General features: G+C 42.4%; 1 protein-coding gene across 1 annotated transcript in view; it reads right to left on the reverse strand.

The window, feature by feature from the left end:
- LOC142196184 (multidrug and toxin extrusion protein 1-like) overlaps positions 1-15,387 on the reverse strand; it is a 49,395-nt gene that overhangs the window by 3,622 nt on the left and 30,386 nt on the right. The window contains exons 11-16 of the mRNA XM_075266405.1: positions 11,576-11,689; positions 11,336-11,403; positions 10,405-10,513; positions 6,603-6,678; positions 6,106-6,175; positions 4,856-4,988 (exon numbers count right to left, since the gene is read on the reverse strand). Coding sequence (XP_075122506.1) covers positions 4,856-4,988; positions 6,106-6,175; positions 6,603-6,678; positions 10,405-10,513; positions 11,336-11,403; positions 11,576-11,689 — 570 coding nt within the window. The remainder of the gene's footprint in view (positions 1-4,855; positions 4,989-6,105; positions 6,176-6,602; positions 6,679-10,404; positions 10,514-11,335; positions 11,404-11,575; positions 11,690-15,387) is intronic.

The raw sequence follows: 15,387 nt of genomic DNA on the forward strand, positions 1-15,387 counted from the left end.
ATAGAACTTTGTCAGGCACCAAAACACTGAAGGCCAGGAAACAGTCACTACCGCACTCCAACTGAGCAAAGCACTGCATTTGATCTCAGGTGTTTTAGCTGTGAATTTCTGCACCAGTGTGTCCACCATATTAAAGGTCTAATGAATCATCTTCCCCAAATATAATTTGGTAAAAACTGCCTGGCGCAGGCCATATTTCATGGACTGAACTTGGCTCTATGAATTAAACTCTGAAAAGCAGGAGTACTGAAATAATAATTAAAACGTTACATTTAATATAATAAACGTAAAATCTAACAAACAGGTCCACAAAGAGTGGGCATTTAAGGTTCCGCTCAACCCTGCAACAGCAGGGAAGCTGTGTCAGGAGGCATTGACTCCATGCGACTGACCTTTTCTCTTCACTATTCTTTAAAAATCCTGAGGAGCTCTTGCTTTTCTTGCTGTGGAAATCTAGACAAAATGCGCCAGGTCAAGGGAGGATTGTCTACCCCTAGAGTTAGAGTAAGGCAAGTGTTGGGACCGCCCTTGTAAGGACAGGAGTCCTTCTCTGCAGGTTATTAGGGCAGTGATAAGTTCCTGCCAGATCTCACTTACTAATATTGACTCTTGACCACACTGCAAGAAGCCGTTTTACTAACCAGGGCAACATGGCTTCTTGAATTTTTCCAGTGGCTAAGACCACTTTTTGTTCATTAGATTTTATATTTATTATATTAAATGTTAAGTTTTATTTCTTAGTTCAGTACCCTTGGTTTTGTGATTATGTTTATCAGGTAAACTTTGGGATTTCACACCATAACTACCATCCCTGTTTATGAATTGAACTCACTGCTTTACAGTGAGTTATGGTGCAGTGAGCTCCTGATCAGCCAAAGCGCTACTGTATCAAATTGACATAAAACTATCAGTTCAGTTCAGTAGGTCTTTGGCCGTTTGGCGGCTCACTGCACTATACCATTCACTGTTTTCAGTGAATTCAAATCATACAACCAAGTTTAGTCCAGGAAATACAACCCACACATGGGCCACAGTCATGTAAAAGGGTCTTAAAGGGAGACTGTGTTAATCACCCTCACATGTAAATGAAGGGAAAAGAGTTTTACATGGGAATCTAAAAATAAAACCAAAGAACATTTCTCTTCAATTGCATATGAATACACTGCAATTTACATGAAAAATGAGCTCCAAAGCAAGGTAATGTGATTAGGTTTATAACCAATTTTATAAAAGCAGCAAGTATAGGATTGTCAACCAAATCAATACTTAATTAATCCCAGAAAACATATTACAAATAGCAAGAATCCCTAAAATATATCGTTTAATGGATATACATTAAAACTGGTATGCTATTATGCATGCCAAGATGAAACTGTAGGCACAAAAAATCAAATAGATATTCTGTGGTCAATAATCAAGCAAAAAGGTGCATATAATTGTGTACATGCTCAAAACTCAGATATCACGTTACTCACACATTAATGCTAAATAGACACCACTATAATGAGTTCAATAGTGTGTGACTGTATAATAATCCAGTAAGTGGCTGATACGCACAATTATAACAACATAGGAAAAGAGTTGTAAATTATAGATGCCAGCTTGTTTTGGCATAAGGTACACCAGAATACTGGGGCATTATTAGTTTACCTGCTGTAGTAGACTCTGGCCATCCACCAACTTATAACTTATAACTCATAACTCATAACTTATGTATGATGTTATACATCGTATCTACTCACCCTCCAACCTCCAACTGGCTGTCATATATCGACTGCTGGGACCTACCGCTGCCTTTATTGACCACTTCACCACCTGGCTTACATACTTCCTATCCACAGACACCCCCACCATCATCATGGGTGACTTCAACATCCCCATTAACACAGACCACCCCCCCCCCACCTCCAGTCTCTTGTCCCTCACTGCCTCCTTTGGTCTCTCCCAATGGTCCTCCTCTGCCACCCACATAAAGGGGCACACTAGATCTAATATTCACCCGCCTCTGCTCCATATGCAACCTCTCTAACTCTCCATCCACGCTCTCTGACCACAACCTGCTGACATTCTCTGCCCTCTCCTCTCCAATAGACACTCCAACCTCTAAACCAACACGCCCCCGCAGGAACCTCAACCGCCTTGACACCTGCACCCTCTCAGACTCTCTCCTACCACTCGCTGACATATCCTCACTCCAGGACACAGATGCCGCTGCTGCCTTCTATAATACCATCATTACCTTACCTCAGCCCTTGATTCTGTGGTCCCCTACACATACACCAGAGCCCGACCGATCAATAGACAACCCTGGCACACTGACCTGACTAAAAAACTGAGACATGCCTCGCAGGTTGCAGAACGCCTCTGGAAGAAAAGCCACTCCAAGGAGGATTTCCTCAGGTACAAAGAAGCAGTTCTCTCATTTAAGAACGCACTCACCTCCGCCAAGCAGGTCTACTTCACCACACTCATATCTGCACTCTCTCGCAACCCCAAACAGCTCTTCTCCACCTTCAACTCTTTCCTCCATCCTCCCGCCCCCCCCTCCGACATCACTTATCTCAGCTGACAACTTTGCCGCTTACTTTAAAACTAAAATTGACACCATCAGAGACAGTCTCACCCTACTCCCCTGACAACCCCTCTACCCAACTACTGTACTTACTGTTCCTCATCCCTGACCTGTTTCTCCTCTATAACTGACGAAAAACTCTCCTCCCTAATCTCCAAATCCCACCTCACCTCCTGCGTGCTCGACCCGATCCAGTCACATCTCATCCCCAAACTCGCTGAAGTCATTACTCCAGCCCTAACCCATCTCTTCAATCTATCCCTAACCAATGGATCCTTCCCCTCAGCCTTCAAACACGCCACTGTCACTCCCATACTTAAGAAACCGTCCCTCGACCTGTCCTCTCCTGCCAACTATCGTCCCATCTCTCTGCTCCCGTACGCCTCAAAACTTCTTGAGCAGCATGTCCACTCCGAACTCTCCTCCTATTTCTCATCCAACCTGCTCTTTGACAGACTACAGTCAGGCTTCAGACCTCGGCACTCCACTGAAACTGCCCTAACAAAAGTCACTAACGACCTGCTAACCGCCAAAACCAAGCGCCTTTACTCTGTCCTCCTCTTCCTCGACCTCTCCTCTGCCTTTGACACAGTTGACCACTCCCTCCTGTTAGAAATTCTCTCATCCCTTGGTATCTCAGACCTGGCCCATTCCTGGATCTCCTCATACCTCACCGACCGCACATTCAGCATCTCCCACTCACACACCACCTCCTCACCACGCCCTCTCTCTGTAGGTGTCCCCCAGGGCTCCATCCTAGGACCCCTCCTGTTCTCCATCTACACCCTTGGCCTGGGCCAACTCATAGAATCTCATGGCTTTCAGTACCACTGCTATGCCGATGACACCCAAATCTACATCTCTGGACCAGACATTAACTCCCTGCTGGCCAGAATTCCAGATTGTTTAGCGGCCGTAGCCTCCTTCCTCTCCTCCCGCTTTCTCAAACTCTACATGGAGAAAACAGAGTTTATCATCTTCAGCCCATCCTGTATGGCCCCTCCACCTGACCCATCTATCAAAGTTAATGGAACCACAATTACCCCTGTCCCACAGGCCCGATGCCTTGGGGTAACCTTGGACTCTGACCTATCCTTCAAGCCACATATTCAAGCCCTCAACACCTCCTGCCGCCTCCAGCTCAAGAACATCCACCAAATTCATCCCTTCCTCACCCAGGAAACTACCAAGATGCTCGTCCAGGCCCTCATAATCTCCCGCCTAGACTACTGCAACACCCTTCTCCATGGACTCCCAGCAAACACCCTCGCCCCCCTCCAGTCCACCTTAAACTGCACTGCTCGCTTAATCCACCTCACCCCCCGATCTTTATCGGCTGCTCCCCTCTGCCAGTCCCTCCACTGGCTACCTATAGCCCAGCGAATTGAGTTCAAGCTACTAACGCTAACATACAAAGCCATCCACAACCTGTCCCCTCCATATATCTCTGAACTAATCTCCCGCTACCTGCCCACACGTAACCTCAGATCCTCCAATGACCTCCTGCTCCGCTCTGCTCTCATCCACTCCTCACACAACCGTCTCCAAGATTTCTCTTGTGCATCCCCCATACTCTAGAACTCCTTACCACGACACATAAGACTGACCCCCACAATCACAGGCTTCAAGAAGGCCCTGAAGACTCACCTATTCAGGAAGGCCTACAACCTCCAATAACATGGTCACCACACCACCATCTATACAGTCTCCCCCTCTCCTTCTGTCTCTCCCCCCTTCCCCCATAGATTGTAAGCCCTCGCGGGCAGGGCCCTCTACCCCACTGTGCCAGTCGGTCATTGTTAGTATTATATCTACCTGTATATTCTGTGTATTGTGTGTAACCCCCAAATGTAAAGCACCATGGAATTAATGGTGCTATATAAATAAATAATAATAATAATAATAATAATTAACACACGTTTATCTGCTCTCGTAATGAAGCAGAAGGCTGTGATCTAGTGCTCTCTGCAGCGTTCCCCTTGCCTTGTCTCCCCTAGTTTACATTTCTACAGCCCTGTAATTAAAAATAATTATATCTGGCATACATGTGGTTCAGTATATTTCTATGTAAACTTTCACTTCCTCAAGGTCTACTTTGCCTATAGGTAAATTGAGTCCTTTACACATTACATTTTCTGGTCCATCTCATAGCAAGGTAGTAAGAAATGTCCACAACTAAGGATTATGTCATTATATTCATTGGGTCATATCAGTCCAAACAATTCTTATTTTATGCACAGCACTCTCATGCTCCTTTCATAGAAACAGGTCAGTAGAAATTACCTTTAATGCCTTGTTTGGCTGCAAACATAAGAGCACCAGCAACTGGTAGTCCAAGCATGTAATAGCCAATGGTAAAGATAATGGCCCCAATTTTCTGTCGTCCTATTCCTCGCAATATGCCACTAGAAACACACTGCAGAGAGAGTGAGAGAGACTCTATTAATGTGCTGAGTATGTATTCATTTGTAGGCTGCTTAGGAGTCCAGTTTCGAATAGCTCGCACCCATAGGAATGAATGGAAGCGGCCGGCACGCCGACTTTGCCAGTGGCCGGCCGCTTAACCCCCTGCGTGCCGGCTGCGTCCATTCATTCCTATGGGTGCATGCTATTCGAAACGGGAGTTTCAAATAGTACTCGCTCATCTCTAGTAAACACGTGTCAGAGTTAGCGCTTCAAAACAGAATCCCATTGACTTCAATGGGTGTCGTCTTACACGCGCTACACATTGAAATCAATGGTAGGCTTTTTAACCCATTGATTTCTATTTGTAGCGCGCGTAAGATGGCACCCATTGAAGTCAATGGAATTCTGTTTTGAAGCACTCACTCTGACATGTGTTTACGTGTCAGAATGAGTGTTACATTACTTCATGGGAATGGGCCCTTTTGTGGCTAAAGGTAAGCTAACCAGTCTCAAAAGAAAATGTATGGACAAAATGTGTATATTTAAATAGCAGGATAGGAGGTCAAACAGCTATGGTGGCACCATGTTACCACCACTGGAAAATTTGGGAAAGTAGAGAGGCAGTAACCATTGGAATGCAGTGCTGACACCACAAAGAAGGATGGAAAAGATCATGTAAAAATAGGAAAATCTGAGATTTATAACCTATCCCCCTGGTGATCATGGCAGTATTTGGCTCAATGATTATTTGATTTGCCTGCATATTAGTCACTCCAAGAGCTAATGTTAGTACCGACAAGACATGTTATATACACAATACATAGATATAGATACATAAAACCTATGCCCATTTTTACTGCTACCATTTCTACTACTTTATTTTTAATCTAAAGGACAAGCAGTCATATAAGCTTTGAAATACACTGGCATTTTTTGATAATAGAATAATTGCACAAAAAAATCCTCAACAGATTATATTTACATGTTAATGGTAACAATAAAACAATAAAAATAAAGCTAGATTATAATACAGTAGATGTAAAGGTTTGAAATACGGTTCAGTTTGATACATATTTCTGACATGATAAATGTTTTTAAAACCTAGGTGAAAATTGTTTTTTACTTACAGCAATACATTCAAATAGATGAAATACAAGATATACGGGTATAACATCAGATACAATAGCAGCTATTTCTCTGAAAAAAATGAATGAATTAATTAATGTTTCTATTTAATTAGTAGAGTTATGACATATTCACTACTCATACAACTATTTTCATATCCCCCCAGACTCTCCTGGAAAGTTTGTGCTCCTATAGCCAGGATCTACAAGGTTCCACCATTAATTGTACTTATACAAAATATAAAGCAGATGGAGGTCATGTATAAAATCATGTCCAAGATGTTCACCTCTGCCCCGTTCCTATAAAAAGATTCTGTACCCTGCTTCCTCTTGCTTTCCCTTACTCTAACATCTAGACATAGCTATTCAAGCCTTTTCGTCTGGGCCAAACAGACCATATTTTATGAAATTCATAAAGCTTCTAATTTCTGTGATAATTATTATAGCCTATCAGTAATAGGGAAACCTGCTCTATAACAATAGTAACCTATCACACTTACCCATCACTAGTGAATACATATGAAAATACATTCCTCAACGAAGCAAGCAGAATTATGTCGAAAATGATGAAAAAACCTGTGAAGAACAAAGAAATTGTCATGTTTACATAAATGTGATTCGGAATGACCTGCACAGTTTAGGGTATGTTCAGATCACAATCTGGCTAATTGTCCATTTACATACAGTTCAAGCTTTAAATAAGGGCTCTGTTGAAGTTTTTTTTACTGGGCACAAAAGCCTGGTCTACCATGCCTTTGTGTTTGGTAAACGTAAAGGATAGTAATAGATTTGTTTTTAGAAAACTGGAAATGTTGCATTAATAGGATCCAGATCTATTAAAAGTTATATGTATTGCCAAAACGAGTCCTGGGTTTGAATCTTGCCAAGGACAACATCTGTAAATTTGTTTGCTCTCCCTGTGTTTCCATGGGTTTCCTCCGGGTACTCCGATTTCCTCCCACACTCCAAAGACATACTGGTAGGTAATGTAGATTGTGAGCCCTATATGTGAAAGTGACTGACAATGTTTGAAAAGCGCTGCGGAATATTAAGGCGCTATACAAGTTATCAAAATAAATATACTATCTTGATATTATTTTGCAGATTCCTATAAATAATTTAAGAAACTAAAAAATACTCCATAGATTGCTTCTTTCTTCATGGGTGAATTTTATCATCTAGAGCATTAATGCCCGCCATGGTGCAGGTGGCCTGGAGGTCTCCGGTGGGTCTCATGTGAATTATATGCAATACCCTAAGGTCACATGGCCGCTGAAGCCAATCAGCTGCCTCAATAGGCCTCAGGAAGAGGACATTCAGGACATTCATCTCAGACGTCACAGGAGCAGATGACACAGGAGGCAGGGCAGGACACCGGACAGGTAAGTATACTTTTTTTTTCACTGCCCCCCAGCTTATGTAAACTTTAAAAGGGTTATCCATTTATGTCTGGGCAACCCCTTTAACCCCTTAAGGACCAGGCCATTTTTTGGTTTCGCATTTTCGTTTTTCCCTCCTCACATTTCAAGAGCCATAACTTTTTCATTTTTCAGTTCACAGAGTCACATGATAGCTTATTGTTTGCGGGACAAATTGTACTTTGTAATGGCACCATTCAATATGCTGTGCAATGTACTGGGAAGCTGGAAAAAAATTCAGAATGAGGCGCAATTGGAGAAAAAATGCATTTGCGCCATTTTCTTATGGGTTTAATTTTTACAGCATTCACTGTTTGGTACAAATGACATGTTACCTGTGTTCTACGTGTCAGTACAAACGCGGTGATACCAAATTTATATAGTATTTGAAATTTTTTGATACTTTTAAAAAAATGATAAACTTTGCAAAATAGAAAAAACATTTTGTGTCATCATGTTCTAACACCTGTAACTTTTTCATATTTCCATGTATGGAGCTGGTTGTGGTGTCTTTTTATGCGGGACAAGATGACGTTTCTATTGATACCATTTGGGGAAAGATCCGATGGTTTGATCACTTTTTATTCAATTTTTTATAGGAGGCAAAGTGTTGAAAAAAACGCTTTTTGGCTGTTTTTATTTTTTTTGCCGCTACGCCGTTCGCAGTACGGGATAAATGTTTTAATATTCTAATAGTTCAGGCATTTTGGAGCGCAGGGATACCTAATATGTTTATGTTTAATGTTCTTTAATTACTTTTATAGCTGATCTAGGGAAAGGGGGGTGATTTGAACTTTTATATTTTTTTTATTTTTTTAATACTTTTAAAAACTTTTTTTTTTCTTCTGTTACATTTATGATCAGACCCCTTAGGTACCTTGAAACCTAGGGAGTCTGATCGCTCATACTATTCACTGCAATACTACAGTATTGCAGTGAATAGGAAAATCGCAGCACTTCTATTAGACGATGCCTCTGGCATCGTCTAATAGATCTAGTGCAGAGACAAGCCTGGAAGCCTTCAATAGGCTTCCGGCTGTCATAGCAACCGATCACCGCCCTCTTGTGACGTTCAGGAGGGCGGCGATCGGCGAAACATGGCGGCGCCCATGCCGCCGGCGCCGTTTACACACTGCGGTCACGTTTGACCGCAGTGTGTAAAGGGTTAACAGCAGCGATCGGCTCGGGCACCGACCGCTGCTGTTAGTGGCAGGTCCTGGCTGTATTATACAGCCGGCATCTGCCGTGTATGGAGCGAGCTCAGCGTGTGAGCTCGCTCCATACATCCCCATGCGACCCATGACGTACAGTTACGTCAAGGGTCGCTAAGGGGTTAAGGTTCACATTTGCATCGGAGTTTCTTCCACAGATTCAACCAAAAATTGGTGAACAGAGGACTTTTCTCTTTGCTGGATTCAGTATAAAAACAGTGGAAACCAGATGAACCCCAGGTGGATCCAACTATAGCCTATGGGGACTGCATTTGTCCATGGGTAACTGCTATTTTAGCGGATGGGCTGTCTGTCATTGGGGTCCCCTGGTGGACTCTAATGATGGAGAGCTGGACGCAAGCCTTACAGACACAGAAGAAAAAATCTGAAAACAATTTAACAATATCAGTAGGCACAGATATGATAACCATGGGACAGTCAATGCAGACTGACTGCACATCTCACAAATAGCAGTTTCATATACAACCAAAGCGCGCAAAGATATCCACAATACTTAACCAATGTAGTATAAAGCATAAAATACACAATTCAATAGATAGTGGTATCTGAATACCTAAAACTAATATATATAAAAGAATGCCAAACCAACAGCTACATATGAATTATAAACCTGTCAGTGGAGCAGAAGACACTACCATTGGGTCCACTACATTGACACAATGGTGGAGACATACCTGATTTAATAAAATGCTCCAAACTCTTAAAGGGGTTTTCCCATGAACATAACCAAAATTAAAACTTAAACATCTTTGAAAATATAAATAATTACAAATTTTGCTGTCAGTCTTTTATCTTGATTAGAAGCCATTGGATATACCCATCGATGCAAGAACATTCTATAGTCATTTTCCAGTGGATGTGACCATGAATGCAGCAACTTTCTATGGTCTCAAACCTAGTCATGAAATTGGAGACAGATTGTGGGGGAAAGCATGCACTGGAAACCATTAAAAATAGTCTGGATCCTTATGTATAGCTGTAGGAATGCTTAAACTGCAATTATTTCTCCCGAATTGGATGCTAAGGCCCCATGTAGTGAACTGCATCCAAAATACGCTGCAGAAAAGACAGCTACAACGTTTTTCCCAGAAAGTGTGCAGAGTTCCTCTGTGAACATTTTGCCCTTATTATACCATACAGAAAACGCCACTGTTTCCATAGGTATAATTGATATCTCAGCATATCCACTACAGATTTTTTTTCTGCAATGCTGATTGAGGAGCAATACTGCACCGGCACAAGACTGACAGTTCACAGTAGTGGACAGTGAAGCACCATGTACAAGTAAGCATGCTTTTTTTATACCTCCCCAGCTGCCCTTTAGGTTGCTTTAATTCCCGTAAAACCCCTTTAAATATGATCCTGGAGATAGAAATACCCCCTTTAAATCTGCCATATGAAACACTATTTTTAATAAATTCCACTTTTGTGCAAAATGCATAAATATGCTTTTATCATTGTCTTGATTTGGCACGTAGAGTCATTCAGTTAATTTATGACATATGATGACCGAATCCTTTACAACAGTGGTGGTACAGAAACCTGAGAATGAGACATTGACTGTTAAATACTGCTGAGACAGGTGTATGGCCCACTTTTAGGTACAGTACTTAAACTATTTTTTACAGACATTTATTGATTTAGAAAAATACCTGTGATAAGGAAAGCAAGCACCATGGATTTCTTTGCCTTTTCAATATTCCCAGCACCAAGAGCGTTGCCAACTCGCACACTGGTAGCCATACCTATACCATATGGAATCTGGAAAAGTGGCAAAACAATGTGTATTAGTTTCCTAAAATTACACAAAGAGAAACATAATTTTAATCCAGATGCAGTAGATGTTACTGAGCTTGAAAATACCTAACAATATCATCTGAAGATCCTCAGTGTCAAAGTGTTGTCATAAAGACAGCTGGTCTGGTCTTTAAAGGGAGTCTGTCAGTCGTACATTTATTATAAATATTTGCTATAATCCCAGTACCTTGTAGAGGTGATTCTACAGTTACACCCATGCCTCTTTTATTCAGATATGAGCCCTATTTTCATGTGAATTGATGTTTTCTGGATATTACAAGGTGACATTTATTCTAGCCACCTGCTTCATTTATTTAGGTTCAGCAAAGCAATAATACTGGTGTTATAATACCGCATAACTGTTCTGTAGAGCTATAATAATGGTGAAATTTATAAGAATATGAGCAATCTGACTCGGATGTAATTTAGCAAAACGAACCAAAAAAAAGTGGCAGAAACGATTTTGAAAACGCAGCTTTTGGGCTCATTCACACTACGTAAACGGCAGCTTATTCTGAACGTAAAACACGTTCAGAATAAGCGGCGTATAAAGCAGTTCCATTCATTTCTATGGGAGCCGGCATATGAGCGCTCACCATAGAAATGAATGGAACTGCTTTATACGCCGCTTATTCTGAACGTGTTTTACGTTCAGAATAAGCTGCCGTATACGTAGTGTGAATGAGCCCTTTCCGCTGCAGATTTTTTTTCTGAATTTTGTGGATGGGATAAGCCACTTTGCAGGTACTGTAAAAAGGAACTGAAAAGTATAGCTTGAATTAATACCATGTATGCTATGGTCACTACTTGGTATATGACAGACTGAGCGCCAAGCTCCACCACACTTATTAGACCTGAAGGCAAAGAAGACAATAGAGAAAAATGAGTATAAAGTAAATTTTATAACAGACAGATTATTCGTGAATATTTGACATGTCAGGGTGTTGTTGTGAAAGCTCATTGCTCACATATGATGCTGTAGCCTTCACTTTACAGCAAGTTCTTATTTCAACGTTTTCTACTTACCTACAAGGAAGCTACCAATTTCATACGTCCACCATTCTATGCATACCATGAGCATACTTGGCACAGCCAGTTCTACAAAGGAGTTCCAATCTTGTAGACACTCTTTTGACCAACCTTTAAATGTAACATGATTATTTAGTTGATATCTTAACTCCTGCTTATAACTTTGCAGTTAGTTTATTTTATCATGTTCATCATTTACCAATATGACCAGGGGCGTAACTACTGTGGTAGCAGCAGTAGCAGCTGCCACAGGGCCCGGGCCATTAGGGGGCCCAGTGACAGCCGCTACCGCTGCAGTTTTTTTTTTTTTTTTAAATAGTCCGTTACGGGCCCCATTCACTTGCTGATCCTGGCTGGGCCGGGATCGGCAAGTAACACCGCGGGCCCCACAAACACTATCATTATACTCGGGGGTCTTTGCAGACCCCCGAGTATAATGATCAGCGGACCGGGAGACGTAAGGAACATAAAAAACAGTGTTACTTACCTCTCCACGATCCTGCCAGGCCTCCCTCATTCGTGTCTGACGTCTCTGACGTCACATGACCCAGGTCTGCTTCCCGGGTCATGTGACGTCCGACGTCATTAATGCAGGACAAGAGCGGCAGCCGGCAGCCGACAGCCTAGGAGCCGGGCACAGGTAAGCAACTGGTTTTTTTAAAAAAATGTTTTTATTCCCCCGGGTCTCCGATTATTATACTCTGGGGTCTGAAAAGACCCCAGAGTATAATAATTGTTTATGGATGTCCACAGTGGGACATAATACTGTTTGCAGGGGTCACTATTGGGGTTAATACTGTGTGCAGGGGACACTATGGGGGATAATACTGTGTGCAGGGGACACTATTGGGGTTAATTCTGTGTGCAGGTGACACTATTGGGGTTAATTCTGTGTGCAGGGGACACTATTGGGGTTAATACTGTGTGCAGGGGCCACTATTGGGGTTAATTCTGTGTGCAGGGGCCACTATTGGGGTTAATACTGTGTGCAGGGGCCACTATTGGGGTTAATACTGTGTGCAGGGGACACTATTGGGGTTAATACTGTGTGCAGGGGACACTATTGGGGTTAATACTGTGTGCAGGGGACACTATTGGGGTTAATACTGTGTGCAGGGGACACTATTGGGGTTAATACTGTGTGCAGGGGACACTATTGGGGTTAATACTGTGTGCAGGGGACACTATTGGGGTTAATACTGTGTGCAGGGGACACTAATGGACATAATACTGTGTGCAGGGCTTACTAAGGGACATAATAGAGTTCTGAGGAGGGGGTCAGTTGAGGTCTTCGGCGTCAGTTTGGGGGGGGCCCCATGTCAAAAGTTCGCCATGGGGCCCCGCCATTCCTAGTTACGCCACTGAATATGACATCTAAAAATCTACATACAACACTAGTAATCACGTGTAACAGAATCCTCATTGAGTCTAAGCAACATCATCTGATACCAAAGACGGTAGAAACACGTACGTAGAAGCCTTCTCTAATGTACAATGGCCATGGGCCATTGTATAGCCAAGAGGATTGCTAAAGTGGCCATATACATATACCTATCAATAATGAACGTTCCTCAGATGAAATTTAATGCCTGGTGTCAGTTAATATGGATGCCCAGTTTGAACAACTTTAATGGGCTCATATGGAGGTAGGGCTGAGCATGTGAAATAATTCATCACCAGATCATCATTTATTCAACAGTTGTTCAACTCTCAACTTCATTTATCTAGTGGGAATGACTTGTTTTTCAAAGTAAAACTTATGTTTACCTGATAAACAAGAAGACATATTTTTGGCCACTTGGTGCGTGCTGCATAGTAGATCTGTACTAAAAAAAGTTCTATCCTTAAACTCCAGATTGGGCCACCATACCACAGCAATTTTATAAGAAGAAATGTCCAAATTGAGATTTTTTGATGAGTCTCTGCGATGTTTGGTGGATGCGGCAGGTCAAACAGTTTGCTGTATTCAAGGGGTAGTCCAAGTTCTTAACTATTAGGGCAGGTGCAGGGAATTGATAATAACAAAACAAGCTATACTTAGGGCTAGTTCACACGTGAGTATAAGGGGAGGTTTTTGACAGCGGATTTCGCGTCCAAAACCTCCCCTTATAATGGTGGTCTATGGAGACCGCAGGGCTTCTGTTCTCCGCTAGCGGCGAGCTGCTGCTAGCGGCGAAAAGAAAGGACATGTCCTTTCTTCAGGCGGAAGCCGCGCGGGCTCAGCCGCGCGGCTTCCGCCCCCGGCAGCTCCCTCCTATGTCGGCTCATTCATTTGAGCCGACAGCAGAGGGTTAAGCCGCGACAGCGATGGTCGCGGCGGGCGGGTTTTGACAAGAGAGAGACGTGGCTCGCCGCGTCTCTCTCTCTGTCAAAACCCGCGCAGGCAGTTCACGTGTGAACTAGCCCTTAGGGTAAGAAAAACGAAGAAATATATGGGTGGGCACTCACCAATCAGTAGACGGCATTTTCTTCTTTATATAAAAATAAACACTTTATTGAAATGTGATAAAACAAATCCTCAGGGAGGGAGAGATGACATAGTTGGCAGAAAAACAGGCAACAGCCGTTTCGCATTAAGTCAAACGCTTTTTCAAGCCTGGTATGCAAACTTTTTTTATTTTTTTATATAAAGAAGAAAATGCCGTCTACTGATTGGTGAGTGCCCACCCATATCTTTCTTCGTTTTGCCATATCCTTAACTGTTGTTCCAAGGGTTGTGACCCCCACCTTCTATCAGCAGTGTTTCCGATCTACAAGGATTTATTATTAATCAGTGGACTATCAAAAATTATGCTCATACTATTGGAGCGAGCAGTGCCGTCTACTTTTGTCTCTTGTTATCCGTGAATTGTACTTAGGATAAGTTCACAAGGGTTTTTTGGTCAGGATTTGGAGGCAGTATCAGCCTCAAAATCCTAACCAAAAAGACGGTTCCCATTGAAATCAATGGGAGCCGGTCAGTTCTTTTCTTTCCAGGAGCCGTTTGTTCCAGCTCCCGGAAAAAAAAGCGACATGCTCATTCTTCAGGCGGAGTCGCATCGCAATTCGGCCTGGAGACACTCCCTCCTCATGACTAGGCCCATTCATTGGGCCTAATCTGGAGCGGAGTGCGCAACTGGATGCTGATGCAGCGTACCGGCATTCAGTCGCGGCCACCTGTTTTTTGGTCTGGAACCTGAGGTGGCCTCCGACTCAGGTTCCGGACCGTAAAACCCTGTGTGAACTTACCCTAATCTGTCCTCCCCACCACTCTCTCCAGCATTGAGCCTTGGTCCTCCATGCTGGGGTCTGTTTATACAACTTCGATGGGGAGGTGCCCGTATACACACATTACTGCTGAAGCCAATAATTGACCTCAGTAATCTCTTACGGTTCACCACTGAAGCCAGTAATTGACTGCAGCAGAGATGTGTATATGGACATCTCACTGTAGTCACAAACCGCTGAACCAATGCAGAAATAATCATCTTCTTAAATCAGCCCGAGAGTGCTTTGGGGGACAGGCCTGATATGCCAGATTTAAATTAAATTAAATTAAATTAAAATTAATTTTTTTTTTTTACAAAACTTAAAAAAATCACCTACTATAACAAACACTGCAGCTTCTAGATTCCACCATGACAGCCAATAACCATACATCCCATATATAAAAACAATTTTATCACCAAGGAGAAACAATCAGTAAAAATTATTTTAGTTTTGTTTTTTATTTAAAAAAGGAAAAAATACTGAAATAAAAACACTATCAAAAGTAAAGCCCTATGAATCACCAAAAAACCCCTAAATGAGTTTAAGTTTTAAGACTTAAA

Source organism: Leptodactylus fuscus, chromosome 2 (genome assembly GCF_031893055.1).
Source record: "Leptodactylus fuscus isolate aLepFus1 chromosome 2, aLepFus1.hap2, whole genome shotgun sequence".
NCBI classification, from domain to species: Eukaryota; Metazoa; Chordata; class Amphibia; order Anura; family Leptodactylidae; genus Leptodactylus; species Leptodactylus fuscus.